Source organism: Corvus cornix, chromosome 24 (assembly GCF_000738735.6).
Source record: "Corvus cornix cornix isolate S_Up_H32 chromosome 24, ASM73873v5, whole genome shotgun sequence".
NCBI lineage: Eukaryota > Metazoa > Chordata > Aves > Passeriformes > Corvidae > Corvus > Corvus cornix.
The window spans coordinates 3465000-3491417 of NC_046353.1; the positions used below are offsets into that span (position 1 = coordinate 3465000).

At 51.9% G+C, this 26418-nt stretch overlaps 1 protein-coding gene across 1 annotated transcript in view; it reads right to left on the reverse strand.

The window, feature by feature from the left end:
• LOC104692119 (SCO-spondin-like) overlaps positions 1-26418 on the reverse strand; it is a 69527-nt gene that overhangs the window by 16162 nt on the left and 26947 nt on the right. Inside the window, exons 8-51 of the mRNA XM_039565018.1 lie at positions 23910-24102; positions 22871-23007; positions 22112-22336; positions 21517-21658; positions 21099-21222; positions 19738-19929; positions 19289-19417; positions 18439-18621; positions 18150-18344; positions 17585-17733; positions 17276-17444; positions 16637-16771; positions 16400-16543; positions 16105-16306; positions 15882-16022; positions 15125-15307; positions 14681-14752; positions 14314-14440; positions 13947-14086; positions 13450-13653; positions 12994-13143; positions 12314-12493; positions 12028-12144; positions 11533-11682; positions 10559-10774; positions 9659-9763; positions 9428-9572; positions 9112-9326; positions 8929-9028; positions 8149-8315; positions 7781-8014; positions 7274-7371; positions 6570-6747; positions 6110-6337; positions 5787-5879; positions 5452-5625; positions 4608-4763; positions 4220-4340; positions 3590-3804; positions 2822-3073; positions 2531-2722; positions 1440-1589; positions 1210-1313; positions 573-790 (exon numbers count right to left, since the gene is read on the reverse strand). Of these exons, the coding sequence (XP_039420952.1) occupies positions 573-790; positions 1210-1313; positions 1440-1589; positions 2531-2722; positions 2822-3073; positions 3590-3804; positions 4220-4340; positions 4608-4763; positions 5452-5625; positions 5787-5879; positions 6110-6337; positions 6570-6747; positions 7274-7371; positions 7781-8014; positions 8149-8315; positions 8929-9028; positions 9112-9326; positions 9428-9572; positions 9659-9763; positions 10559-10774; positions 11533-11682; positions 12028-12144; positions 12314-12493; positions 12994-13143; positions 13450-13653; positions 13947-14086; positions 14314-14440; positions 14681-14752; positions 15125-15307; positions 15882-16022; positions 16105-16306; positions 16400-16543; positions 16637-16771; positions 17276-17444; positions 17585-17733; positions 18150-18344; positions 18439-18621; positions 19289-19417; positions 19738-19854 (6248 nt within the window). The 5' untranslated portion in view covers positions 19855-19929; positions 21099-21222; positions 21517-21658; ... (1 more) ...; positions 22871-23007; positions 23910-24102. The remainder of the gene's footprint in view (positions 1-572; positions 791-1209; positions 1314-1439; positions 1590-2530; positions 2723-2821; positions 3074-3589; positions 3805-4219; positions 4341-4607; positions 4764-5451; positions 5626-5786; positions 5880-6109; positions 6338-6569; positions 6748-7273; positions 7372-7780; positions 8015-8148; positions 8316-8928; positions 9029-9111; positions 9327-9427; positions 9573-9658; positions 9764-10558; positions 10775-11532; positions 11683-12027; positions 12145-12313; positions 12494-12993; positions 13144-13449; positions 13654-13946; positions 14087-14313; positions 14441-14680; positions 14753-15124; positions 15308-15881; positions 16023-16104; positions 16307-16399; positions 16544-16636; positions 16772-17275; positions 17445-17584; positions 17734-18149; positions 18345-18438; positions 18622-19288; positions 19418-19737; positions 19930-21098; positions 21223-21516; positions 21659-22111; positions 22337-22870; positions 23008-23909; positions 24103-26418) is intronic.

The window sequence follows — 26418 nt, forward strand, 5'->3', positions numbered from 1 at the left end:
TGTACTCCCAGCTTAGCCTCAAACTCTAAACAAATCTCATTGTGATTTTCTCTGCTCAAGTCAAGAGCCAGCTGCTCCCAGAAATCCTTCCCCATGAAATCTCATTACACTGCACTGAAATCACTTCTGAGACTCTCTTACACTTACAAAATAAATCAAATTTCTGTAGCCTCTTGCCCTGAGGCTCCTGGCACGGACAGACACTGCTCAGGGCACTTTACACAGGCTGGGAATGGTGCCTTGTCCCTGGTTCTTGCACCACCTTGTGGGAGAAGAGGACTTAGAAGGGGAAAAAAAGGTTAAATTCCCAGTAAATGTGATTATGGGGCTAAATAAGGGATCTGCAACAGCAATTTATTTATAATAATAATTTTTTTTTTCACTGAAAACAGAGGAAAAAAAGATGTATAAGAATGTCAGGCAAAGGTGAAGGGAACAGGAATGTCTCTGAAACATCCACATCCCAACCAAAGGGCTGAGAACAAGGCCACGATCTGGAAATTCAGATGTCCCTTGATTATAACTGCCAGCAAGGCTGCGTTTTGTCACTGACCAGTGACAGTGACACTCACCCTGGGTCACACAGAGACGTCTGGGCCAGCTCAGCCAGCCCTGGGCCACTGCAGACCCTCCCAGCTGGGCAGGGCTGGCACTGCTCCTCTGCCCCCAGGCCCACGGCGCTGGACAAGGATCCAGGGGGACACGGCCTGGGGTGCCCGGTGCCACGGGGGCAGAAGTGGCCCACAGGGCAGATGTCATTGCCAGGCAGGGCAGGGCTGGAGGATTCCACCTAGATGAGGAAAATACAGGGGAAAAGTGTTGTCAGGAGGAGATTTGGCACAGTGTGCACAGAGAGAGGTGCTGGGCAGGGCACACAGGGGCTGAGTCCTACAAATCTGCTGCCTCTGAAACTAAACAAAGACCACTGGCATAAAAAGGGTGCAGGCCTCTGAAAGGTGCTTATCCTGTCCCTGATGGCATCTTTTAGAGGAGATGTTACACCCCATGCTCCAGTGCAATGTAGAAATGAAGGTTTGGCTGGAATTTATCCATGGGCAGCCAGCTATTCCAGCAGACATCAGGAACAGCAGGTCCCTGCAGCTGAGGGAGAAGAAATGCTTGGAAAGCATCCCACCAGAAGCAAGGAGATTGTGACAGGCCAGTCCTGGTCCCCAGATCACTGTGCTGCTGCTGCTGCCTGGCACTCACCCTATGCTTGAAGGGGGCTGGGCTGATGGCTCCCTTGGCACAGTGATAACCTGGGTAACAAAATCCAGAAGGCTGGGATAGACCTGGAGCTGAGCAATACATCCCTGAAACGAACAGAGATCCATGTCAGGGGGGGAGAGCTGCACAGAACAGCAGTGGAGGGGTCAATAATGTGAAAGGAGAACTCTTCTGCACCTTTGCCCCCCACCCTGTGCCCAGTCCCTTCTCACCTGCTGGGCAGGGCTCGCAGTCAGACTCGCTGGTGGCACCAGTCCTGGGGCCAAAGGTGCCCTTGGGACATGGGTGCTCCGTGCTGAAGTTGGTCCCTGGCAGACAGAAGTGCCCAGCAGGGCACAGCTCAGGAGTTTGTGCTCCAGGACCTGGGATACAAGGCAAGAACCTTGCTCAGGAGGGATTGTGCCAGGTGATGGCATCGTCTATCAACAGAACCAGCCTCCCTCCCTGATTAGTCCAGCCAGACACAGGGAACAGGGAAAGCAGATCCCAGAGGGCAAGAGGATCCCCGTGGATAGCAGTGGGGTCTGGCAGGTGATGAGCAGCAGAAGCCTGCAGACCATGATCCTTCAGAAGGGATTTTGCCCAGATCAGAGACAATGGAAACCCAAAATAATGGTCTCCTCCATCATACACCTCTACCAAGCATCAGGAAGTACCAATTCTCTGAAGTTCAGCCTGAGACAGAGAACACCTCATCACACAGGTGAGTCAGTCCTGAGTTAAATGCCTGGGGAAAACCAAGGTTCCCCATGAAAAAGCTCAGCTGGGATTCTGAGGCTCTCAGTAGTGGTTTCAGCTCTGCTAAAACTCATGTTAGCTCAGCCAAGTAATTCCTTCCCTGTTGCTTCAGCTGCTCACCTGAGAAAGGAAAAGCCTGGAAGGTGATGAATGAATTTGTTACTGTCAGAGCGACCACAAAGATCTCAGGGCTGGGGGGAGCAGACAAACATCTTGTGCAGGCAGATGGTGAAAAGCTCTGAGGAGGGGCAGCTCTGGCTCATGGCCAGACCAAGAGCTCCCTGCCAGGAATATTTGTTTCCCTGCGAGGCCAGAGCCATGTCAGACATGCACAAGAGGTGCAGAGGAGTTTTAACAGCAAACAAGGAGTTCTGGGTGACCTGAGGCTGCTCCCGAGAACCCAGCAGCAGTTTTGGAATTGAAATGATTCTTAGTGCTAGAAACCATCGCCGACTAAAAATTATGTGGGGCACTCAGTTTGTTCTTGCTGTACCCAAGGCTGTCAGAAGTGAAGCTGTACTGGGTGATTTTCTTCCCTCACTCTGTAACCCCAGCACATCCTCACCGCTGCAGGAGTGCCCAGCGGGGCACAGCTCACAGTCTGCTGCCTGCCCTTTCCCACTGACAGGGCTGAAGCTTCCTGGGCTGCAGGGGATTGGGAATTCAGAGCCTTCAGGGCAGTAGGAGCCAGCGGGGCAGAGCCTGTGGTCTGGCTGTGTGGAGCCAGGGTCACAGAAATACCCAGCCTGACACGGTCCTGCAAGAGAAAAGCTTCAGCGTTAGGTTTGGAACCAGAAAACATAAAAAATATCCAAACTGGGAGAGAAAAAGGATGTTGGATGCATGTGGTACACACCAGATACAGCAGCCAGGCCTTCTCCTTGGCAGAACTTCCCTGCAGGACAGGGCAGGCAGGAATTACGGGAACCCATCCCGGATTGGGGCAGGAAGGTGCTGCTGGGACAGGGCTGTGGCTCAGGGCTCCCTGGAGGGCAGAAATGCCCTGCTGGGCATAGACCCCCTGTCCCATCACTGACAGGGTTGGGCACACGGGCCTGGGAAGTGCAGAAATGCCCAGGCCAGCACGGACCACTTGGGGCTGAGAGTCCTAAAGGCAACGGGCACCAAGTCAGAAGAGCCAGAGGCATCCCCTAAATCACAGCTCTGGGACTAGACCATCCAGACAAGCCTGGCCACCACGATGACCCCAGAGCCTCCCGGCCAGGCAAGAGCTCTGTTAGTTAAAAGCTCGATCTGTACTCTCAATATTTACCCACACAACTGATGAGCAGAGAGATAAAAGCCCAAATGGTTTCCTAAATCACCCTTTTAGAGGAGGGACGATAATTACAGGGCTTTCCACTAAGAGACAAACCCAAATGAGTCCTAGGCCCCAGGCTGCCTGACTGCTGGTTTCATAACCTTTGTAGAACAAAACCACATTGATCTGCCTTTAATTTAACTTTCAAAAGATGGTTTGCAAAAAACCTTTCAAATCTACTCAAGGGCTCCCAGAAATGGCTGCAAACGCTGCATAAAATTTAGATGAACTGCGCAGAACCCTTCATTCGCTCCCAGACCCAAAGCAGATGAGGATTTTGTTTAATCCACACACAATTCCCACCTGCCCTGGCACAGAACGTGCCCCCAGGACAAGGCCTGCAGTCCCTGGGGTTTGCCAGGCCGGACTGGTGGCTGTAGGTGCCCTCTGGACACGGGTACTGGTTGGCAGCCCTTGTTCCTGGCGGGCAGTAATGTCCTGCTGGGCATTCCAGGGCTTTGGCCACACCGTGGATGTTCTCTTGGACATCGCCTGGGTGCTCTTGTGGGGCACAGAACCTGCCAAAAGATCCCAGTGCTTGTGCTCTCCCCCTGTTCTGGCAGGGGTAAAAAACTTTGTGCACAGCAGTGACTACACCATGAAAGGGAAGGAGATTCCTTGGAAAAACCAACAGAGAGCTCAGGTGTGACCTGGCAGGATCACCCTGCTCACCCCAGCAGGCAGAACATCCATCCACATCCACATCCCATCCATGTCCATCCACAGGCTGGATTCCCTGTGGTACAAGAACTTTGGTGGCACAGAAAATCACACAATGAAGGGAAAGGTGATGTGAAAAAAGAAACAGGAAAACCAGACTTGTACATCAAAGTGTGTCTTGTACATCACACACAGAGCAGCCTGAGGCAGAGGGAAACACCTGATAATTCCTAAGAAAGCAACAAGAGGAAGGAGCAAATCCATGTCACTCACATTCCTGCTGGGCATGTTTCACACTGGCCCTTCCCAGCCTGCTCCTGGTATTCTCCAGGGGGACAGGGCACGGGCTCCGGGCTGCCAGGGGGGCAGTAGTGACCCACAGGACACAAATAATCTGAGAGCAAAAAAAGAAATACCTCTCTAACATCACTGCTGTGGTGAAAATATTTGTATTTTTTCAGCTTTCTTTTGCTTGATAAGATCCCCTATTTTTGCTACTTCCTACTGTTACCCAGTAATTTACCCTGTGTTACTTGGAATAATTTTTGGAAAACGTTTTTAACCCCAACAGTCATTTCTAAACTGTAACCAAAGCCAGATTTTAAACTGATCTTGCTGCTGAAACTCCTGTAGGTAAAGAATGATCCCAAAGAATTCCTACCTGAGTGCTGGTCTGATGCAGAGCCTGCAGGGCAAAACCATCCTTCCTTACACAAGCCCTCCGGGGAGCTCTGGCCATGCTGGGGGCAGAACCAGCCCGGGGAGCAGGGCTGGCAGTCCTGTGCTGAGTGGCCACCAGGATGAGGCAAGAAGGAGCCTGGCAATAAAACCCCACCAAAATCCCATTATTGCATCCTCACATCCCCCGCTGGAAGTGGTTGTGGGGGAATTACCAGGATCCCAAAGCAGCAGCTCGCACGGGAACTTTCTGGCTGCACTTGTCCCAGAAGATGCAGAAGGATGCTGGTTTAGGAAGGAATTCTCCAAATCCCAGCAGTCCCTGGGATGAGAGCTTCCTATCAGAGGGTCCTGACTGCTGGCTGAGGTGAATTCCTGTTTATTTCTGGACTGAGCAGTGCAATCCCTTGCTAATACAACTGTAGATTTAATCCAGGAAAGAAACAAACGTTCCACAGCCTCTCGTTTAATTTAACCCTTTGCCTCATTAGTGATGCTGTTAATGATACTCCCTCCCTCAGCAGGGGGGTGCAGAGGCTCTCACATGTCCTGGCTGTGTGAGCTGTCCTTCAGGAGGGCTCAGCAGGAGCTTCCCTCCCCACCAGCAGCTCTGGGGGCAGTTCAGCAGCTCCTGTCTGATTTAGGGCTCATGTCCCAGTGCAGCAGCACTGGATTAGTGGCTGAATTTCCATGCTGAGAGCAGCTTTTCCTTAGGGAATAGAGGAGAACTTCAGCACAGCCTGACAAGGGCTGCAGAGCAAGGGCACAGCCTCAGCTGGGCTCTGGGAAGGGAAATGCCAGCAGGGACCAGCTGCCACCAAACCTACCTGGGGGACACGGAGATGGGGAATAACTCCCTGCAGGACAGAAGTGGCCTTGGGGACAGAGGTTTCCCCCTGCTCCATCCCTGGGGTTTGGGATTGTGGAGCCTCCCGTGCAGTAGAACCCAGCCTCGCAGGGACCCGATGGAGCTGCCAGCTCTGGGCTGGCACAGAACCAACCTGGAGCACGGGGCAGAAGCAGGAGCAGCTTTTGGAGACAGCAGGAGCAGTCCCAGCACGAGGCTGGGGTTGCCTGTGGATCTTGGCACAAGGGGAAAGAGGACACAGGTACAAAAACCCAGCCCAACAAATTTGTGCAGGAAAAAAGACTCAGCTCCTACCTGGAGGGCAAGGAAGAGGAAGGGATGACCCAGCAGGACAGAAAGTTCCTGCTTGGCACAACCCAACAGATCCTGGAGCTGGAGCTGCCTTTCCTGTGAGTGGGAAAGACACAGCGTGAATTGAAACATGAGAATTGCAAACACTGTTTTACTGCAATAGCCCAGGAAGAAAAGAGCTAGAGCACTGAATTAAGGGGGAAAAAGGGAAAGAAATCCATCCTGAACCTGTCTGGTGACCCTAATATTCCCCTAATATCCTTTAGGTGACCCCAATATCCCCCTCAACAACCCCCACCATCACACTTCACTGTTCTCCTCCCTACCAGAGTAATTTCCAGGAAACACTGGCTTGCTTGATGTGGATCCAGGTGGACAAAACCACCCAGGCATGCAGAGTCCATCTGGCCTGGCCAAGCCTGGCCTGGAACAGACCCTTCCAGGAGGACACAGCTGGCACTTGGAAGCATCCCAGAGATTCAGGGCTTTGCTGTAGGTTCCGGCGGGACAAGGATGCTGCGTGGCAAATTCTGTGTTCCTGGGGCAGTAGTGACCTAAAAAGAAAAGGTGGTTTCGTAATGGTTAGGACAGGCTGGGAACAGCCTGGGAAGGATTCCCAGCCTGCACACGAGGCATTCCCTTCATCTCTCTGTGGGAAGGACTGATCCCAAGCCACGATGATGGGTCTATCCTGCAATTTATCACTGCTCTGACAGATACATCATATCAGTAGTATGAGATGAGCTGAGGGACAGCAAGATGCCCCTGGGTGGGGCACAGACCCACCTTGAGGACAATCTGTGTAGTTGGTGGAGGCAGAGGTGCAGTAAAAGCCCTCTGGGCACTCCAGGCACCGTGTCCCGCTCCAGGACGGGCTGTAGGTCCCTGCAGGGCACGGCTGGGCTCTGCTGCTGCCCACCTCGCAGTAATGGCCAGGGGGGCACGGACCTCCACTGCCTGTTGGCTTGGAAGGAAAGCACCACAGTTACAGCCTAAAAACTCCTCGTGTGCAACAACATCTGAGTCAGATTCTGAAGGTGAAGAGAAGCAGACATTGACCGTGAAATGCTGCTCTCACCCCTCAGTCCTGAAGGCTGCACAAAGCCAGTGCTGAGTCTTGTCATCATCTCTAAAACTCCTGCTGAATTTTGCCTCAGAGGAGGGCTGGCAGATGCAGCATTCTAATCAAACTCATGAACTGTTAACCTCTGGAATTTTAATCTGATGTGGCATTCCATGCTGCTTTGCAGCATCAACATGCAAAGACAGAGCTATTGCTTAGATTTTAAATGTAAAGCTCAAGGAAAGACAGATGTATTTTGTTATCTCTGTTCCCCTTTCACTACCAATCAACCAGATGCACCTGACAAAGTGGGTAATGTTGAAAGGGAGAGTTTAATCCAGGGCAGGAGAACTCAGGTGACCTTGTGGCCCTCGGTTCCACAGATATTTTATATATTTTACACCATTTCCACCACAGCACATCTTACCCTGGGAGGTTTGGGAGATAGGCTCCCTCCACTGCAGTAGAACCCAGCCTCACACAATCCAGTGGGAGACACAAGTCCAGTGCCATTGCAGAAATATCCTGAAATTAAATTAAGAGGCACCACGGAAGGACAGTAACCATGTTGGTCACTCCAGACAGACAACAGCAAATTTGGGATGAGGAAATGTTCATCCTGTTTGATTCACCTACAGCTGCTCTGCTGAGAAGAGCCACAGAGAACAAGCAGCACTTGTGTCACCTCTGAATGCGAGAGCACCCAGAGAAAGGGTGGGAAGGGAACCTCTCTGTCTGAACTTCACTATGAGCATCCTCTGAGGTGGAAAAGTGGCAGATTTGGTCTCTATCCTCTGCCTAACACCTCTCCCCAAAAAAGCTCTGCCTAACACCTCTCTCCAAGAGAGCAGTTGTGCAGGATTGCCTGCTCCAGAGCCACAGGAACCCTAGAAACAGCTGAAAGCTCATTAATCAGGATTTTTCAGTGCTTTACCTGCATCACACAGGAGGCAGTCCTGGATCCCAGTGTTCCCAGCTGAGCTGCTGTACTGGCCAGGAGGGCAGGGCAGTGGGGAGGCAGAGCCCAGAGGGCAGTAGGCTCCCTGGGGGCACCTGTTCCCCACCAGGCCATTGCTGGGGGTTGGACTGGGAGCTCCTCCAGTGCAGTAGAACCCGGCCAGGCAGGGTCCTGTCACCTGGGACTGCCCAGGGAGTGCACAGAAGTGCCCTGAGAGAGCAAACAAGGCCATCAGCACTGGCAGAAAACCCTGGAAAGACATTTCAGGGAGCAAAAGACCCTCTGAACCTCAAGGGCACTCAGTACCCACTGTCACCACACTGAGAGAGGCTCCTCTGCCTCACCTGGCTCACAGGGGCTGCAGTGGGACCTCAGGCTGCTGCCAGCTTGGGGGTTGTAAGTCCCTTTAGGACATGGGAACTGAGCTGCAGAGGCAGTGCCTGCAGGGCAGTAGTGGCCAGGGGGACATTCATTCTCCAGAAAGGAAGAGGAATTCTTGGGGCAGAAGAACCTGGGCCAAAGAGAGAATAAAAAAAAATTGAGGATTTTGGCTCCTGTGCTGGATTGACCAGAAAAGAGACCTAATTCACTGCACTCTGAGCTGATTGCCCAAATGCCAAATTGATGGCATAATTGCAAAAGCCACAGAGACATAATTTTCTTAACTTGAATCCCAACACATCCAGGCTGTGATTCATCAACTTGTAAAAGTTAATCAAGTTCAAATCCAGGCAGTAATTGGAGATAAATCCCCCAAGGAAAAGGCAGGCTCAGCATCAGGTGATTTTCAAGATCCTCTTCCTCTTCAGCAGGCTGGTGCCAGCCTGTTGCCAAGGAAACCAGCTTTTACTCCAGACATGGAACAAGTTTATGGTGCCAATGGTTTCTGTGCTCTGAACAGCCTAAATTCCCTTCCAGTGGGGCTGTATGTGGGGTTGGGGCTGTTCCTGGTCCCATAATCACTGGGTGGTGGTGTGAAACAGCTCAGCAGCTGCTCTGCTGCCTGACAGCACTTCCTCAAGTGCTTTCCAGTGGTAAAATAACTCATTTTCCCCACACACACTGCTCCACGATGCCTGGATAAGCAATTATTTCCAGCAGTCCCTAAGCTCACTGTGTCTCACCCTTCAGGACACAGCAGGCAGCTGGTTTGGCTCTGTGAAGGGTTATAGGATCCTGCTGGGCAAGCAATTGGAAGAGCTGTGCCCTGGGGACAGAAGTACCCTGGAAGAGAAGGAGCAGATCGGAATCAGCAGAGTTTGGAGAGTCAAAGACAAACCAGGCATTTGTGTGTGACTTTAACTCACCCTGGGGACACGGCGCTGCCTCCTCACCAGACACACAGTACTGACCCTCTGGGCAAGCCTGGCACTGCTCCCCATGGGAATGGGGCACGTGGGAGCCAGGGGGACATGGGACTGGGCTCCTGGAGGCCCGGGGACAGAAGTGACCGACTGGACACGGAGCTCCTGAGAGGCCATCGGTGGGAGTCGGGGTCTGGGCGCCGCTGGCACAGTAGAACCTGCAGCCAGGACACACCTCTGGGCTTCAAACAGCTAAAAACCCCTTGGAGACCATCCCTGCTCCAGCAGGGCACGGAAATGGCATCGTTCTGCTACTCACCCAGGGCTGCACTGCCCCGAGGGTGCCCTCTGCCCAGAGCCATTGCAGAAGTGTCCCCCAGGACAGGGCTGGCATTCCTGCACGTTCCTCCTGCCCTCCCGGCCTGACCACGTGCCAGGAGGGCACTGCAGTGGCACTGGGGCACCTGGCGAGATCGGTGACAGCAGGGTGAGGAAATGGCTCCCAGCATTGCTAGGAATGAAGGAAAATGCTGCTCCAAAGCTCCCCTACCTTCAGGACAGTAGTGACCAGCAGGGCACGGCAGCCCTGACTCTCCATCCCGGGGGTTTCTCACTCGGGCACCGCTTTTACACCAAAAGCCCTCAGCACAATCTCCTAGAAAAACAGAATAATGAGGAAAGAAAAACCACACAAATACAGATTTCAGACACAGCCGTTTGCCATCTAGGAGTCCCTGATGGAATGGTCAGCACAGGAGCTGCTGTACCTGCCAGGAGGGCAGGGCTGGTGGCAGATGCCACGGTGGCAGAGACAGAGGAGCCCTTCACAGCCTGAGCACTGCCTCCACATTCCAATAAATATCCCACATTCCAATAAATATCCCACATTCCAATGAGGATTCCAGCACACATTTCCCTTCAGAATCATAATCAGCACATCCTTAAGCAGAGACTGAAACATTAAGAATTCTATCAAAGTGCTCTGCTGAATTAGGGCCTTTCAGGATAAGGACCAACAAAAAATCATCAGACGTGGAAAAACACCCAATCCTGAGAAAAAAATAGAGAGATGTCATTGCTGGGTATTTTGCCCTCTGTTTCTCTGCTAAACCTAATCACGTGCACATCAATTACAAGGAAGGATTAGTTCTTTGGGAACCAGGCTAAAAACCCAAACTAAGTCTAAATAAAATGCCAGACAGGTTTGACACCAGAAAACTCCACACTGGATTTTTTTAAAGAGGTATCACACATAGAATTCTGGCTCCTGCAGTCCTCTCACTCCTTGCTTAGAAAAATGAATCTTTTTCTTTCTCAAGCAGTTTTTGACAAGTAAAATGGGACATTTCACCTCAGCTGAGGTGAGAACCCTGGGGCCCAGCTCCAAGCCCTGCACTGATTATCAGCCACTGATGATCCCAGCAGGATGCTCAGAGGAGCAGCAATGCACCTGTTGGGGCAGCAAGGCCAGGGAGTTCACAGTATTTTCCTGCTGGGCATCTTTGACATTCCTGGACAGATTTCAGTTTTTGCCTCGGCCCGAAGGTCCCTGCAGGGCAGCTGTGCTGAGAGCTCCTGCTGGTCCCTGCTGGGCAGTAAAAGCCTTGTGGGCAGGGGTAGAGGGTGACATCAGTGACTGGTCCTTGCTGGCTGTCACAGTAAAAACCTGCAGGGACAGAGGGAAGAGCTGAATTAGACACAGAGAAGCTGCTCATTAGGGAAGAACAGCTTCTCCAGGCACACAAAGCATCTCACTGGCCCCTCACAAAATAAACCTGCTGCTGGCATTAAATAACTATTGATCTGACCCTCTGCTGCTGCACAAACACACTGCACTCTTAGCAGGAAATTTAACACCCAGCAGTCCCCAAAAAACAGGAGAAAACCTACAGGTGACACAGGAAAACACTTCATGACCCAACATTGGTCTCTCTTTTCCCTTCAGTCACTGAAACCCTTCAAGTAAAGTTTTCCCACTGAACATCAGAGTTTTTCCATGTCAGTGTTCAAATTGCTCCGAAAACACAGATGTTGCTAATTCTGCTTTCACATCTGAGCTGCTTTGACCTCTAATGGCCTTTTCAGAGAGAGACAGAAAATGTTCTCCTCCAGTGCAGAGAAGAAAACCAGTGGGCAGCAGATCTTTGGTCATAGAAGGCTCAAAAGGCAACAACAAGCTGTCATCTCTTGTCTGAGGGAAGCACAGAACAACATTTGGATCCTGTGAAACACAGCTCCTGTTTTCTGCACGTGCAGCACCTCTGGCTCCTGTCAGATCTCCCAGCAGGGAAATGGCTTTTCCACTCTTGAAAAATGGCTTTTCCACCCACAGAAAGACATTTATTTTGAATTTGTCACTCACAGTCCTTTGAGCACATCCCCAGAGACCGTGACAGCCTGAAGGGCACTTTATTCCCCTCTTACCTTCCCAGCACTCCCCAGTTGGGGCACTGAGGCCAGGTTCCTCACAGTAGAAGCCAGAGGGGCAAGGCTGGCATTCAGAAAGTGCTCTCCTCCCTGGCAGGCTGGAGAAGGTGCCTGCTGGGCAGGGCTGGGGCACTGCTGATGCTGCAGCTGCGAGAGGAGAAGCAAGACAGAAACGAAAAATGAAAGAATGAGTGAGAGGGCTGCACTCAGGGCTTGGATGAACACAAAACAGCAGCAGGGAAGCCTTATTTTCCACTCATAGATCCACCAGTGCTGCATGGGAGGGGACAGACATTGTTGGCTTCATTTTACCCACAGGTGAAGCCAATTAAAGTTCAGCTATTGAGACAAAGATGTCACCTCCCACTTTTAAAGGAAAGGGGAAGAATCTGGGACTTTGGCACCATGGACAGACCCCAGCCAGTTGGCTGCCACACCCTGTCAGTGTTTCAAGTGTTCTGTGCCATGAACTTTTCAGTGCTGGATACCCACTGCAGTAAGAGCCCACAGGGCAAATGTTCCCAGTCACACCATCCGTGGGTTTAGGGCCAGCAGCTTCCCCTGCACAGTAAAACCCAGCAGCACATTCCCCGCTGGGGACAGGCAGCCCTGCAAGACAGAGAGGATGGTGGCACTCAGAGCACTGAGACAAAGGGGGAAAACAACTGCTCACAGCCTCCCTCTGGAAGGCACCATGGGCGTCTTGCAGGCACTGCTACATGTCCATGGAAATACCAGGAATATCCCCTCAAAACTCCTGTTCCCCACAGACACCAACCTGAGGCATTGCAGAAGAGCCCCAGGGGGCAAGGAAGAGGCTCTGGGCTTCCCTGGGGACAATAAAAGCCAGCTGTGCACTTCCCCCCGGTGGCAGTGGCCGGGCACAGGCAGTTGGCATTGGTGTAGTTGTCCAGGTCAAAGGGCTGGGAGGTCCAGGCTGCTGAGATGCAAAACCAGCCTGGGAACAGGAAACGGGACTGAGCAGCTCTGGCAATGACAGAGCCCCCAAAACATCACAAATAAACCAGCTGGGATGGCTTTGGGTGTAATGTGGGCACAGCAGAGGGTGTGGGACAGGTTCATCCCACCGAAGTTGTACACCACCAGGCCGTAATTTCCCACGCAATAGCACATGCAATTCAATATTACAAAATAACACCATGTTTTAATATTAATGAAGATGGGAAGAGATCTTGCAACGCTAAATTCAGGACTTTTGCTTTATGGCCACAGGGCTCAGCTCAGCTGCCTGAGCAGCTCAGAAGGCAGAGATTGCTCGTGGCTCAGAGCTGACCAGCAGAGGTGTGTTCAATCCTGCTAAATACCTACAGTTCAACAAGAGGATCCAGCAAACCGACTGGAAGGGCTGTGGTAAAACTGCACGGTGAAAGCACCACCCTCCCAAACACCCTGTCCCCAAGGGCTGGGCACTGCCCCACCCAGCAGCCCCACACTCACCTGGGTCACACCTGCCTGAGGGAGCTGTCAGCCCCTCCTTCCCGCAGTAGTGCCCAGGTGGGCAGGGCAGGCAGCTGTCCAAGCTCTGGGTCATGGGGTCGGGGTTGTAGTAACCCCTGGGACAGGGAAACTCAGTGGCAAACTTGGTGCCTGTGGAATAGAGAGAGCAGGAACCTTTAATGGAATATAAACACGATCCTGGCTCTGAATCCACTGCATCACCTCGTGCACTCTTTGCCAGTCTGTCCCACTGCTGATCCCCTTCATGGCCAAAACTGGCTTTGGGTGCTGTGTAATTTGTGAGGCTGTTAAGCAATGGTCATAGCTATAGTTTAAAGTATTGTTTTGGGGCAGTTTTCTGTGAAGAACCAGGCTGACACAAACACTTTGTTCACAAAGAACTTCTTGCATTTAAAGGAGGATGTTTCAGCCTGGTTCCCTGGGCCTGTGTCTCACCTTTGGGGCAGTAAAATCCAGCTGGGCAGGGGTTTGAGCTGTAGCTGGTGGTGTTTTCTGGGCAGAAGTAGCCCGCAGCACAGGGGAAGCAGGCAGCTTGTCGGGAGAGGTTGTTGTAAGTCCCTGCATGGCAGGGCAGGGGAGAGCTGCTCCCTTCAGGGCAGAAGTGGCTCACAGGGCAAGGGCCTCCTTTCTCCCACACACCTGGGACACAGACAGGAGAAGAGGCAGAGAGTTGGAACTCTTCCCTGGCAATGATTATTCCCGAGACACAATAAATGACAATGGCTGTGCCCACTGCAGGCAGACACCCGTGACCGCCCCAGTGCTCAGTGCTCATTTGGTAACACTGGCATGTGCGGCACAAACCCCTCAAACAAAATTCACACAGGGATTTGGATGACTGACAGGAGGCAGGAGCAGGAATACTGGGAGAAAAGGTGGCATTTTTTAAAGCATTCTGTTGCCCAAACCCTGGTTCACCCAGCGCCGCTCACCGGGCGGTGACGGTGAGGAAGCCCCAGGCTGGCAGAAGTACCCAGGTGAGCAGGGTCCTGAGGGGGCTTTGAGGCCCGGGGAGCCACAGAAGTGGCCAGGTGGACACTCAGTGCAGCTGGAATCCTGCCAGTTGTGGAGCCTGAGAGGGACAGAAGCAGGGTTTCAGCTGGCCAGGGTGAAAGCTCGGCAGGGGGGCCACTGATGCTTCAGCTCTGGCAAAGTGAAAGCAACCACAAAACTTCTCTGATCAATGCAAGGACATCTAATGAGCCTCGCTGAGCTGCACTTCATAGCTTAGAGGACTAAGAGACAAACAAAAAGGAAAAGAAAATCAAAATTAGCATCAGCAGATCCACAGAGCTTCACCTGTCTGAGTAAGTGCCCACAGGGCATCGCTGGGGGATACTGGTGCCAGCTGGGCAGAAGTGTCCAAGTGGGCAGGGGCCACCACTGCTCATGTTTGTGGCTCCACTGGGGTTTGGGACACTTGCTCCTGCACGAGGAAGATAAAGCAAAAGTATCCTGAGTGATTTGGGTTGTTTCTCACTGGCCAGTTTGCTCCCCATGGCTAAAGAACCATTTCCATGGGTGAAAGAAGAGAGGAGCTGATTGTAGCTCACGATGATAAAGCCAGAAATCCATGGCAGAATGGAATAAATAACAGCAAGGACCATAAGGGCCACAGCTCCCCACCTTTTCACTCTTTCTGCTCTCTGAATCCCAAATTCTGTACCTGCTGTGCAGAAGAATCCTGGCCAGCAGGGACCACTGGGAGAGGATAATCCCCATTCTCCACAGAACATCCCTGGAAGACCACAGAGGGAAAAGGGAATCAGTTAACTGGGAGAAAACAGCAGGAGAGCTGCTCTGCTGCATGCACTGGAAGGCAAAAGGAAGACTTGGAGAAACCAAATCCCTCAACATCAGCACAACTGGGACAAAACCCCATCCTAATTGAGCTCATGCTCCTCTGGGGAACCCTGAGTGTGAACCAAACCCTCCTGTAGAGCCTCCAAAAACCTGTGGGGACACCACCAGTGGGACCAAGATCCTCTTTTGACTGTGGATTTTTAAGTTTGCATTTCCTAGGGGCAAAAACGCATCAGAGGATCGGGAAGAGAGAGCTGCAGAGAGATCATCACCCTCTGAGACAGGTCCCAACAGAGCATTCCCTCACCTGCAGGGCACCGCTGGCACCTCTCAGCACGGCTCAGGCCATAGGAGGGGTTGTAAGTCCCAGGAGGACAAGGATAAAATCCGATCCCAGTTTTCTGAGGGCAGTAGAACCCAGGAGGGCAGCGGCGCCTGAGCCCTTTTGAGCAGTGAAACCCAGCAGGACAAGGAAAGCATTTGTCTTGACCTGTGAGGGAAAAATGGGAATTAAAAGGAAGCACGGAACGAAATGGAAGGAAAATACCACGTGCACAACTTCCCTCTGCCTGGTTGTGCACTTAAAGAAGCCGAAATTGAAATAAAGCTATTTTTTTTAGCTCCTCTGCAGTAAACGGCCTCAAATACAGATTTCTCCTAGGAGCACTGGGTTCAGCAAATTCCACTCCACCAGCCTGAGTCACCTCCACGTCTCCCCGTTAGGTGGCAGGAGGAACAGAGGGAAAGCTGGAAACTGCTGCCAGCCCTCGGTGCACTGAGTGTCACTGCCACCAACCTAGAACACATGAGCTCTGCAGGGGGAAATACATTCCTCATGTGACACCAGGGGAGGAAACAACCAAACATCCCTGCTCGAGCCTTCCTCTACCGCAAAACATTGAATATTCCCGATGCCAGCAGCTCTCAAGACCTTCTTGGATACGGACAAAAACTGCCATCAGTGTTTCAGTCTCCCCTGAGTCACAGCGGAGTTGCAAAGCTGCAGCTCCTGAGCTGCTCCAATGCTGCAGCTCCTGACCTGTGGCATTTCTGTACTCCCTGACCTGTGGCACTGCTGTATTCCCCACTGGGGCAGGGGGAAGGTGCTGCTGAGCCTGCAGGGCAGAAATGTCCCCGAGGACAGAGATCTCCGGTGACACCATCCTCTGGCGTTGCAGTCGTTGTCCTTCCCGTGCAGTAATAGCCTTAAAACAGAAGACATTGGAGCTCTTCTCCCAAGTCAAAACCCATTTCTAAGCAGCTGCACAGGTTCTGCCTTTGTCTCACCTTGTGCACAAAGTCCCACAGGAGCATCTTGGCCAGACACGTTGCAGAAAAACCCAGGGGCACAAGGCAGGCACCAAGTGACATCCTGGGCTCCTCTCTGGCCATTCCAGGTGCCAGCAGGACACGGCATCTCCTTGGGGTGCCTGGTGCCAGTGGGGCAATAATGTCCTCGTGGGCAAAGATCTCCAAATGGAAGCCCTACCTGAAGCCAGGGAATTGAAATGAATTTATTATGGCTTATGAAACTTCTGTAGGGCCAGAGGGTCCTGAGCAACGCGAGATGTTCAGCACTCACGGGTGAGGAGGTGCTGGAGCCCTGACTGCAGTAATGGCCCGGCTGGCAATGTCCCTCTGGCTCAGGCAGCCCAGCCCTGCTGCAGAACATCCCTGCAGGGCAGGGCTTGCACGAACCTGCCCTCTCCACATCCGTGTACGTTCCCTGCACAGAGAGAGCCGCTGGATGGCCCTGCCAAGGGATGCGAAGCCTCCTGAAAATTGCTGCTTGGAAAACAAATCCGTATTTGACTCTTACCACCGGACATGGGAGAGGCAAGGAGCTGCCAGCCAGGCAGAAATGCCCTTTGGGACAGTCCTGGGGGGCAGCCAGGCCTGGCTCACTGCAGAAAGTACCCTCAGGGCAGTCCCTACAGAGAGACTGAGCACGGCCCTGAAAGAGAACGAAGAGCCTGGCGGGTGGGGTTGCGCTGCTTACCATGAGAATAAAACCCCCAGGGACTCTCTGCTGCAAAATAAACACTGAAGGGAATGACCTGCAGTCCAAAAGCAACAAATTTGGAGTTTGTGAACAGCACCTTGCAGCCCTGATCAAATACAGAACTGAGGGACATGCACAAGTTAATTCACCCCTGCCAGGCCAAAGACTCAGCAGCTCTTCCAAATCTGTGCAAGGAAACTTAATAAAAATGGCCAAGTGAGCTGTAGGCAACAGCCCTGGACTGATGGATCTCATGTCTTCACCCAAAGGTTTTTGGTTCTTCTTCCATTGCGGGGTAAAAGCAAAGCAGGTGGTGATTACCCAAATTAGCAGAAACCCCAAACCCTCTTTTTTTCAAGCTGACTACTTACAAACACCTCAGGAATTTCTACTCTCACATTTTTACAGTTTCCAAGGGCTCTGCTGACCCTCAGGTTGGAGCCCCAAGGTACTCACAGGCTGGAAGGTGCCAAGGGGACACCGCTCTGGTTTGAAAGCTCCTGCTAAGGAATAATGTCCCTTCACCACCACGTGCTGGAGAGCACTTTTGGCCCCTCCTGTGCAGAAGTATCCAGGTTCACAAGGTCCTGAGGGAGCTTGGTTGTTTGTCCCAGCACAATACAAGCTAAATTGGGAAAACAAAAACCCCTTGGATAGCAATAATGCATTTTTTTTCCCACTGGACAGCACAGCCCCAATATAAAAAAGTCCCTGGAATTTTAGGGACCTGGTTCCTGTTTGCTTCCAGACCTGGGTGACACTCACCCAGGTGGGCAATCCAAGCACTCCTGGAGGCTCCTCAGCCCACTGATGTTGCTGAAAGTCCCTGGAGGGCAGGGGATGGGGAAGGCAGAGCCAGGTGGGCAGTAGGAGCCAGCAGGACACACAGCTCCTGTCACACCATCCGTGGGCCACTGCAAATGGAAAAAGGATCATTAAAAAAGGGGGGAAGATGAGGTTAAAATATTTAAGGCATTAAACTGATGTGAGGAATAAAGAAAAAAAAACATCAGGGGCACGCTCTTGTGCAGAGAACAGACAACACTGACTTAAGGAAATTCAAAGAGAATAAATAGGGATGAAATTTTACACTGATTCACATCCACTGGTGACCTTTTAGTTAACAGCGTGTCAGTGTTGAGAGGGGAAAGACATGACATGGCCACACTCCCCTTGAGGGTCCTCGTGCCATAAACTTGAGTGTGAGCAGCACACAATTGTGACTCCCCAAGCCACTGGGTTAAAAAAAAGGCACCACAGTGGCGAAAATAGAACAACACAGTGGAGCACAATCAGAAAAGGAGCAGCAAAACTCATCAGTGGCACTTACTGGAGTCAGAGCCCTGCCCTGACAGTAAAATCCAGCCTCACAAGGCCCACTTGGCCCGGTCTGTCCTGGGGCAGCACAGTAGGAACCCCGAGCACAGGGGCTGCACCCCGAGGGTCCAGACAACCCCTGCCTGTCACTGAATGTCCCCTCTGGGCAGGGCTCAGGCTTGGAGCTGCCTTCAGCGCAGTAAAAACCCTGCAAAACAAAGCCAGATTGATACATTTAAGGCTTTTCTATTAAAGAATCCCACAGAGGAGCTTCTTCCATGGAACCAAGGAAAACCACTCACTGCTGGGCAGGGCTTGGGCTCCGTCAGGGCAGGGGAGTCACAGAAGTGCCCGGCTGGGCTGGGCTTGCAAACACCTTCTCCCTCTGTGCTGGAGTTATCCCAGAAGCTGCCTGGCATGCAGGGGAAGGAGAAGGGGAATCCAGTCCCTGGAGGGCACAGGTAGCCAGCTGGGCAATCCCCTGTCTGCAAACAAAGCACACACCCAGACTTGGTTGTTTTCTGTCCAGAGGAAGGGAATCTGGTCAGCTTCACCTGCAGCTTGAATAACCTGGTGTTTCTTCACCGCAAGGAAATGGGGTAGGAAAGAAGAGAAGAAAGGGAATTTAGGGCCTTACCAGTAAAATTCTGACCATGTGGGATAATTATGGTAGGCAAGGTGGCCTTAGGGTAAAATCTTGGCACTGAGAGAAGCCCTACAAGTTTTGCCTGTAGAGTTGTGGGGGGAGATGCTCTTCTTCCACACTTAGAGAAGAGCTGGAACTGGGACAGAGTTACCACCTTGCTCTTCAATAAAACCATGGATTCATCCGTGTGGAAGAGAATCCATCAGCATTTTTTTATACCCTTAATTGAGGCTGCTTTTTTTTTTTTTTTTTTAACAGCTATTAATCTTTGACGAGTTCATTCTTCCCTGAGACAAAACAGTTGCAACAAAAATCCCAAAACTCATTAGATGAGGAGCAGCAGCAATTCCTCACCTTTGAACTCTCTTTCCTAGCCTGCATTGACAGGCAGAAGGCAAAATAAAGACAGAAAACATGCACAAAGCACAGCGTTGGCTTCACTAGCAGATGCAGCCTGGGGTAAAATATTTGGGCTGAAAATTTAGGAGACGCTGGGCTGTACTTACAGGGTGAGGAATTCCTGGAGGCTCCATCCCATCTGTGTAGCAGAACTTCCCTGCAGGGCAGGGTGAGCATCCAGCAGCACTGCTCAGTCCCCTCTGCTCACCATAGGTGCCATTGGGGCAAGGCTGAGCCTGGAAGTGAAATGGAAAAAGGGGTCTTTGACACCCTAAAATGACTCCTGCAGCCCACAAGGCCAAGGTATAGCAGCTAAAGCCATGAAAGCAATTCAGGATAGTTGTATACAGCACCTCAGAAAATGTTTTCCTGATATTATTATTATATTACTATATATCATTACATCATGAACAGTTTTATGTGGGGCAAATACTGCCAAGATCTGTGAACACACACAGAGTACAGAAATCAGTAACAAAAAGCTGTTAGGAAAGGTTTTCCACAGCAATGATCCCAGTCAGAGAGAACAGTGAGTCCCCAGGGCAGAGTCACTCACAGCATCTCCCTGGGGACAGAAGTGTCCCTGTGGGCAGGCGTTGGCAGTGGCATCTGGGACATCTGCCTGTCCCCCCGGGCACAGGAGCCCTGCTGGGCACACCATGGCCAGCAGCATCACCTCCAGGCTGGTGCTCTCACTGGCACAGTAGTGCCCAACTCTGCAGGGCAAGCAGGAGGCTGAGCCCGGCTCCTGAAATGGGAAAGGATCCTGGTGTCACTGCTGGAGCACTGAACAACCCCTCTGCACCTGTGGCAAGTCCTGGTGAGGCCCAAACCCGAGGCTGTGAGTGCAGCCAGTTTTATAAAACATTCCCTGTTGTGCTCAGGAATGCCACAGGCAACACAAAGATTCCCATTTCCAAACTGCCCCCGAGCTCTGACAGCAGCCAGTGTGCAACTCAGAGCCTCCACCCTGTGAAAAGGAAGCCCGTGCTCCACAGATCAGCCTTGTCGTGCCTGTGGATTATCCACACAAACCCAGAACAGGGAATCCAACACCCTCTGCCAGCAGGAGCAGGGGAAATACAGACAAATTCCCTCATCTTTCCTTGTTACACCCAACTCCAATTGCAAATGAGGAATAATCTGGGTCTATTTGCCACATATAAATCTCCATTTGTGATTTATTCCCTCTCCAGTCTCAGTGGCGGGTTCCAATGGTAGCTCCCAAATTTGTGCAGGGATGAAAACTGGTCAGGACAGAGGTGCTGGGGTCCTTTGACAGGAGTCTGTCATCAACAGGGAAACATGGAAATTATCAGTAGCCAACTATTAATTACAGGTCTGGGGTAGATAAATATGAATCAAACCTTAGCACCTCTTTGTGGGAATAGTTGTGCCATCACTGTCCCCTTTTGTGGCTCTGCCTTGCTGCTTTCCCTCCCCAAGCCACCTGAGAGTTTAGTCCCAGTGCCATCCAACACTTCCTCTCGAGCAGGAAGGAGACACAGAGAGTGTCTGCTCCCTGCCAGGGCCAAATGTGCCATGGAACCCTGAGGTTTGAACCCAGCAGACACAGGACAGGTGAACTGGGATGGTGTTTGGGGTGGGAACAGCAGCAGGAGCAGGACTGCACCCCTGGGAGATGCTTCTGGCATCGTGTCTGGAGCAGCTCCAGACCTGAGTGTGCAGGAACATTCCCAATCTCTGGAATAGCAGTTTAACTCCGTGTAGGGCCAGCACAGGTGGCCAGTGGTGTTCAAAGCTCCGCACACAACCACCCCAAGTTCTCAGGAAGGAGGTGGGCTCAGCCCAGTGCCTCCCTCGGGGCACTCACAGCCTCAGCCTCCCCTGGCAGCTCCCCTTCTGAAATCCAGGCTTGTGCTGAAGGAAAGACAGGATCAAAGGATTGCTACATACCGAGAAGTTGCCAGCCCCACAAGCTCGAGGGGTGACGGTGCCCAGCTCGGGGCAGTGATGTCCCCCAGGACAGGGGGTGCAGTCTGCAGCTGCCTCCGCTGCCGGGGCCGAGCGAAAGGATCCTCTGAGGAGGAAACACAGCACAGGGGGGACTCCAAGACAGCAGCCAAGCAAAAAAAGGAAATATAGTGCACCTCTAGCCTGAATTCCTGGTGTTTTGGTTAGAGGGAATGTGCTGTTTCTGCAGCAAAACTCACCCAATTCAGACAGAACTTGCCTGGAACACCCTCAAGGTGAAAAGCACCTCTAACACTCCAAGCGCAGAAAAATAATAATAAAACCAGGAGAGCCCTGAAATGCCATAAGGAGACATTGTCTCTTGTACCTGCACAGCCCCACAGCGTTGTCCTGCACTTACACTGGGCACAGCACTGGTTTGGAGGTGCCAGGGGGGCAGAAGGCTCCGGCAGGGCAGGCAGAGCAATCCTCCAGTCTGCCCCTGCCCAGCTGCGTGCTGTAGGTTCCTGCAGGGCAGGGGAACTGGGTGCTCCTCCAGGCGCCTTTCCAAGAAAAAGAGAGCAGAGAACCACCCCAAATCTTCATACAGCTTCGAACACAGAAGGCAGGAAGGTTTTTTTGTGGCTATTAAGTGTTTACATGATTTACTCGTAAATTCATGTTAAAAAATCCCTGCTCACAGCTCTGATAACAACAAAAAAGAATCAGCATTTAGCAGCAACTGCAGAATCTTTGCAGGAAGATTCAAATTTAGAATGGTTGCTTGTACCAGGTGCTTGAATTGAGCATTTTAATTCTTTGCAAATTCAGGGGGATGGGGGGAGGAAATAACAGGACAAACCTGCTCAGTTCAAACAGTATAAAGTAGTGACTGTACAGAAGAGACAGTTTGCTATCCATGGTGCAAAAAATACACTGAAAGCGTGGGGCTTTATCAGAGTTCACAAAGCTGAAAATTAATTAAATCTCCTTCATTCCCCTGCAAAGCTTCCTACCTGGAGGGCAGTAGTGCCCTGAGCTGCATCTCCCAGTAGGGACACGGGCTCCTCCCAGGCAAAACCAGCCCGCAGGGCATGGGGAACACTCCTGAGCCGAGGCCAGGCTGGTCCTGTTGCTCCAGGTGCCCGGGGCACACCGGAGCTGGGCCGGGGGCCTGGTGCCAGGCGGGCAGTAGTGACCAACTGGACATGGGCTGGGAGGCTTCTGCTTCCCCCCTGTTCCTGTGGAAACACCAGGAGGAATTTAAGAGCAGCACAGAGCAGCGTGTTGGCTTCACAGCACCCAATTCCCAGGGTTTTCAGCTCTTTGTGAACAGCCCTGCGTTAAATCTCCCCCTCATTTTGTGCCTTTTCCCCGGTTTAAAATGGGATAACAATGATTGCTGTCTCTGCTGATGAGAGGAGAGGCTCTACCCCAGAGCTGGTTACTAAAGCAGTTATTCACCAACTCCAGTGCCCTGTGTGGTGCCCCTGCCCAAAGCTGGCATAGAGATGAAGAGGCCACAAATAAGCTAAAAACTTGGAAGGCTGTAAAAACTGGCTGCCTCAAGGTCAGGAAGTTAAAACAGCAACCAGGGACGGCACAAACAGAAAACTTCAGAGCAAAATTACCTCGCCCAGCGGGCACAGAGGGTACCAAAGGGAAACTGTTTTCCCATTTCCCACTGCTGTGATACCTCACTGACCCACTTCTGGTGGGCTCTGCAATACTGGTGACCAAAACAACCAGCTCATTTTTGTGCTAAAGCCACGTACCTCTGGCACAGACAAATCCTGCAGGGCAGGGCTCACACTGGGACTTGTCAAAGAGGTCGAAGTGGTTGCCAAGTGTTCCTGGAGGACAGGCATTGCTGGGGGCATGAGGGCTGGCTGACCCCGTGGGGCACACGTACCTGAAAGCACAAGAGGGCAGGGGTTGGATGCCAGGGGGAGGCAAACTCTGTGCCCTACAAAAATATTGGGGTGAAGGAGCTGGGGAAAAGCTGACGTGGCTGACAGCAACGTGACTGAGCACCAATAATGCAGAATTAAAATGAAACTCTGTGAATGGGCTGCTTGTGTGAGGTGTTTTAAACCAAAAGTGGGTTATTCAGCCAGGTCACGTTGTTCATAACCATGGGATGTGTGGCCTGGCTTCATTCTTGGCTGTTTTTACCTATTTTGTGGAAGCTTCCACCAGGACAGCCTGTGTCACACTGATTTACCAGAAACTGCCATGAAATCTTGGCATGGGGGATGAAGCCACCTGCACCTGAGGGGTGATTTCATGGTGCTCTTCTGAAATCTGTGCCAAACATTCCACTCTCAGGGGCTCTTTTAGTTGTCCTTGCAGGTGACCCTAATTCTCTTCACTCCATTCCATCAGCTGGGAATGGGGAGGAATCTTCCCCACATTTCTAAGGGGTGAAGCTGCTGTGGGTTCCTGGGGGCTGCTTTGTCCTGGGGGATTTGAGAACTCCTCTGCTGGCAACAAAAACAACCCTTGGAGGCAGCAGCAGCACAAAACTGCCCTTCAGGAGGAGCTAAGGGAGGAAAACGGGAGGGCAAAACGATTCCCTTTGCAAGCAGACCCATCAGCAGGGCCTGAAGGAGGTTTTGGAGGCCACCACCCGAGGGAAAACAGCTCTGAAGGCTGCAAAAATATTCCTGGTGCAAGGAGACAGCAACACCTCCGTGCTGTGTGAGCTGAGGGAAAGGCGAGCAGGGAAAACCAGAAACACCTGCACAAAGCAAAAACTGCGGAGGTGAAATTCATGCACAGACACAGAGTGGGCAGAAAATAACCCAGGCTTACCCTGCTGAGCACTCTGTGTCAGGCTGGGCCAGGCCAGCCTGGGTGCAAGCCCTCCCTGCTGGGCAGGCTCTGCAGTCAGCAGCCTCATCCTGTCCTGGCAGAGGGTTGTGTGTGCCTGGCTGGCAGGGCACTGGGAACCTGGCTCCAGCGGGGCAGAAATACCCAGCAGGGCACCTCGAACACAAGCCACTTCCTAAAGAGAGACATACTTAAGGTCACAAAGGGATTACGAGCTGCTGAGGTCAGAGCATCCTGCAAAATATTTCACCTCCGCTTCCACCTGCAGCAAGGGAATTTGATGGGAGGTTCACCCACGCCAGGAATAAAGCTGCAGCAAAGCCAGGAGGTGGTGGTGTTGGATTAGCTGAATTTAGTGCAGCTGAGTGGCTCCTGGAAGCACCAAACCCCTCTGCTCTGAGCTCCGATAAGAACCGAGGTGTTAGAACACAAACAAACCCATCAGCCCGAACGCAGCCTCTGCTGCAGGCACAGCTAACAATCACCGTGCCTGGGGCTCTGCTGGGACAGAGCCTGGGCTTTCCAGGAAAACGCGGCTGTTTCCGTGTTTGCACTCTGAATGCAGGGAGATGAAGGGGCTTTGCAGGCTGGAGATGCACTCAGTGCAAACCTGCTCGAAGGACAGCCAGCCTGAGCTGTGATCATCCCTAAAATCCCGCGTGTTAAACAGAAGGTAGCTCGTGTTGCAACCCAAAGGAACATCAGCAAGATCGATACATGATAAAACAACGATCCCTCGCTGCTGTCAGCGTGTTTAGAAAGCGCATTTCATTACAAAACGTTCCCACGTATTCCACGTGGTGAAAAGGGAACACGAGTTCAGCCCAGGAGTGGCTGCTCTCCTCCTGAGCCAGGCCTTTCAAAAGCAAATACAGCAATTCCAGGGGAAGGGGGAATGCTGGCTGAGGATGGAGGTTCCCTGGAGAATTCCAGGTTGGACCCCTGCTGCCTTCCAAGTATTTGTGAAGACAAGACTCAGTCGTACCCTGGTGTGTGTGTGTGTGCCTCTGCAGGCTGCAGTAGAGCCTTACAGCCCCCCAAAATATCAGGATTCATTCAAATCCAGGCTTCCCCCTCCACAGACTGAAGGCACAGGTCCAGGCTGGGATTCCTCAGGGTGCAAAGTGAGTTTAGGGGTCGTCTCCCCCTCTGCCTCCCACCCACTTGCTCATTGTCACCCCTCAGAGAAATCTCCTTATTTCCTCTTTACATTTACACCACACAGCCCAGAGGAGCGCAAGGCTGGAAAGCCTCAGCAGGATGAAATCGGAATTTCTCCAGGCTACAAAATTCCCCAGCACTGAGCACAACTGAACCAACATCCCTGAGGGGGCTGCAAACTCATGGAGCTGTGGGACCCACTCAGAACTCAGCCTGAAGCTGACAAAAGCTTCCTGACATGGATCTGCACCCCCAGCAAATCCAGCAGGACAGTGAATTTACACAACCTGAATCCAGGCCACTTGGGTACAGGGGCAGAAACCTCCCATTTTTTGCCTGAATTTCTGGAAATGATGGAGCTCAGAACAGATTTAATACTGTGACTTCATATGGGATCAGTGAGGGAGCAGATTTACAGCAGAGAATCCCACATTCCCAGGATTGTATGGGCTGGAAAGGACCCTAAAGCTCATCCCTTCCCACCCCTGCCATGAGCAGGGACACTTCCAGCATCCCAGGCTGCTCCAGCCTGGCCTGGGACACTCCCAAGGATGGGGCAGCCACAGCTGCTCTGGCCAATCTCAGCATGTTACCCCTGAGCTAAGCTTTCCTCTGGTCTGCAGGACCAGGCTGGACCTGCTGCTGTGCAATAAATAGGACACAAAACATTTGGTTTCACTGGAAAATGAGGTTGTCACACTTGACACACACCAGTGCAGGGGGTGGGCAGAGCCTAAGACCATCAGGGCGGAGTATTTAACACATTCTGTGGTTTCTCAGAGTTCATCCCTCATCCTGTTGCATCAGGAATTTTCCTGCCTCTGCCAAGTGTTCCTTAGGAGAGACGACAGCATCATTGTATGAAGCAGCACGGGCACAGCACAACAGCTTACGTTATTAAACCCAAAGAGTTTCTCAACTCTAATTTACTTTGCAGCTCCTACAATGATTTTTTTTTTTTTTTTCAGATGCCACTGGCCCTGTCTGTTGAATTTGGCTGTCTTGATGAGATGTGAGGGTTGCTCCTTGCTGCACCACGGAAATGCACGTCTGGTTTTAATTCCAGGAGTGGGCAGGAGGCAGCAATTTCCTGGACTTGGCTTTTGAGTAAAGAAAAATCGTTCAACAGTCAAGACACTTTTACAGCTGAGTCATTTGCTGGAGAAGAAATGATCAGCTAGACAAAGGTATGGCTTGATTTGAAGGAGATAATTATTTTCTTAGCACATGAGGGGAAGAACCCAAGAGATGCAAAGGGAGATGGAGCACCTGAACTCCAGGTTTGTGCTCCAGGCTGGGATTTGTGACCCTGGATAAAACATTCTGGGCT